This window comes from Meleagris gallopavo, chromosome 10 (genome assembly GCF_000146605.3).
Source record: "Meleagris gallopavo isolate NT-WF06-2002-E0010 breed Aviagen turkey brand Nicholas breeding stock chromosome 10, Turkey_5.1, whole genome shotgun sequence".
Taxonomy (NCBI): domain Eukaryota; kingdom Metazoa; phylum Chordata; class Aves; order Galliformes; family Phasianidae; genus Meleagris; species Meleagris gallopavo.
In genome coordinates, this window is record NC_015020.2 from 2,364,742 (window position 1) to 2,365,395 (window position 654).

Sequence of the window (654 nt, forward strand, 5' to 3'; positions counted from 1 at the left end):
GGGGAGGAGTTGGGGGAGGGTCTTGGGTGAGCCCTTGGGTGCTGCCCTCCCCCTGCAGAACAGTGGGAGCTCCCTGCTTGTGGGGGGGGCACTGGTGACACTGGGATGGATGGGAATGGGCTGCTCCATGGCTCACAGGAAGGCAGGGATGGTGACGACATCCCCGTGGGTCTGGGGGAATCACACAGCTTTAGGATTTCTTCCTCCCCCCCATCCCAGCACAGCAGTGCTGATGTCTCTGCCCCATGGCCTGCACATCATAATGCCACTACCTGTCCCCAAGCCACACATTCACTGATAGCTATCCTAGCACAAGGAGGAGTGCTTTATTGCAGCACTGGGGGCCCCCAAGCACACGCTGGGGTCCTGGTAGCTGCTTTAGGGGAGCAGCTAGCGGACGTGGTGGGCTGGCTTGGGCAGGATGGTGGCCAGCACAAAGTCGACGATGCAGGCGGGCAGGTAGGAGGCAGGCAGCCACAGCAGCTTGGCATCCCAGCCTGCGCTGTAGCGGGTGCGCGGGTGGCAGGCGCCCAGGGCGTGCTCCATGCAGCGCGTCACCTTGCCCAGGTCGGCGTCACAGATGACGTTCATGATGAGCCGCTGTACCTTCAGGTCTGGTTGGGGTTGTGGGAGTCAGAGTTTGGGGGGGGGAAG

At 62.7% G+C, this 654-nt stretch overlaps 1 protein-coding gene across 1 annotated transcript; it reads right to left on the reverse strand.

The window, feature by feature from the left end:
* Positions 1-312: 312 nt before the first annotated feature.
* LOC109369139 (retinol dehydrogenase 5-like) lies at positions 313-627 on the reverse strand (the record flags this gene model as incomplete). Its single annotated transcript, XM_019618419.2, has 1 exon — positions 313-627. A coding segment is annotated over one exon (237 nt), but the record flags the coding sequence as incomplete, so codon positions are not given.
* Positions 628-654: the final 27 nt, after the last annotated feature.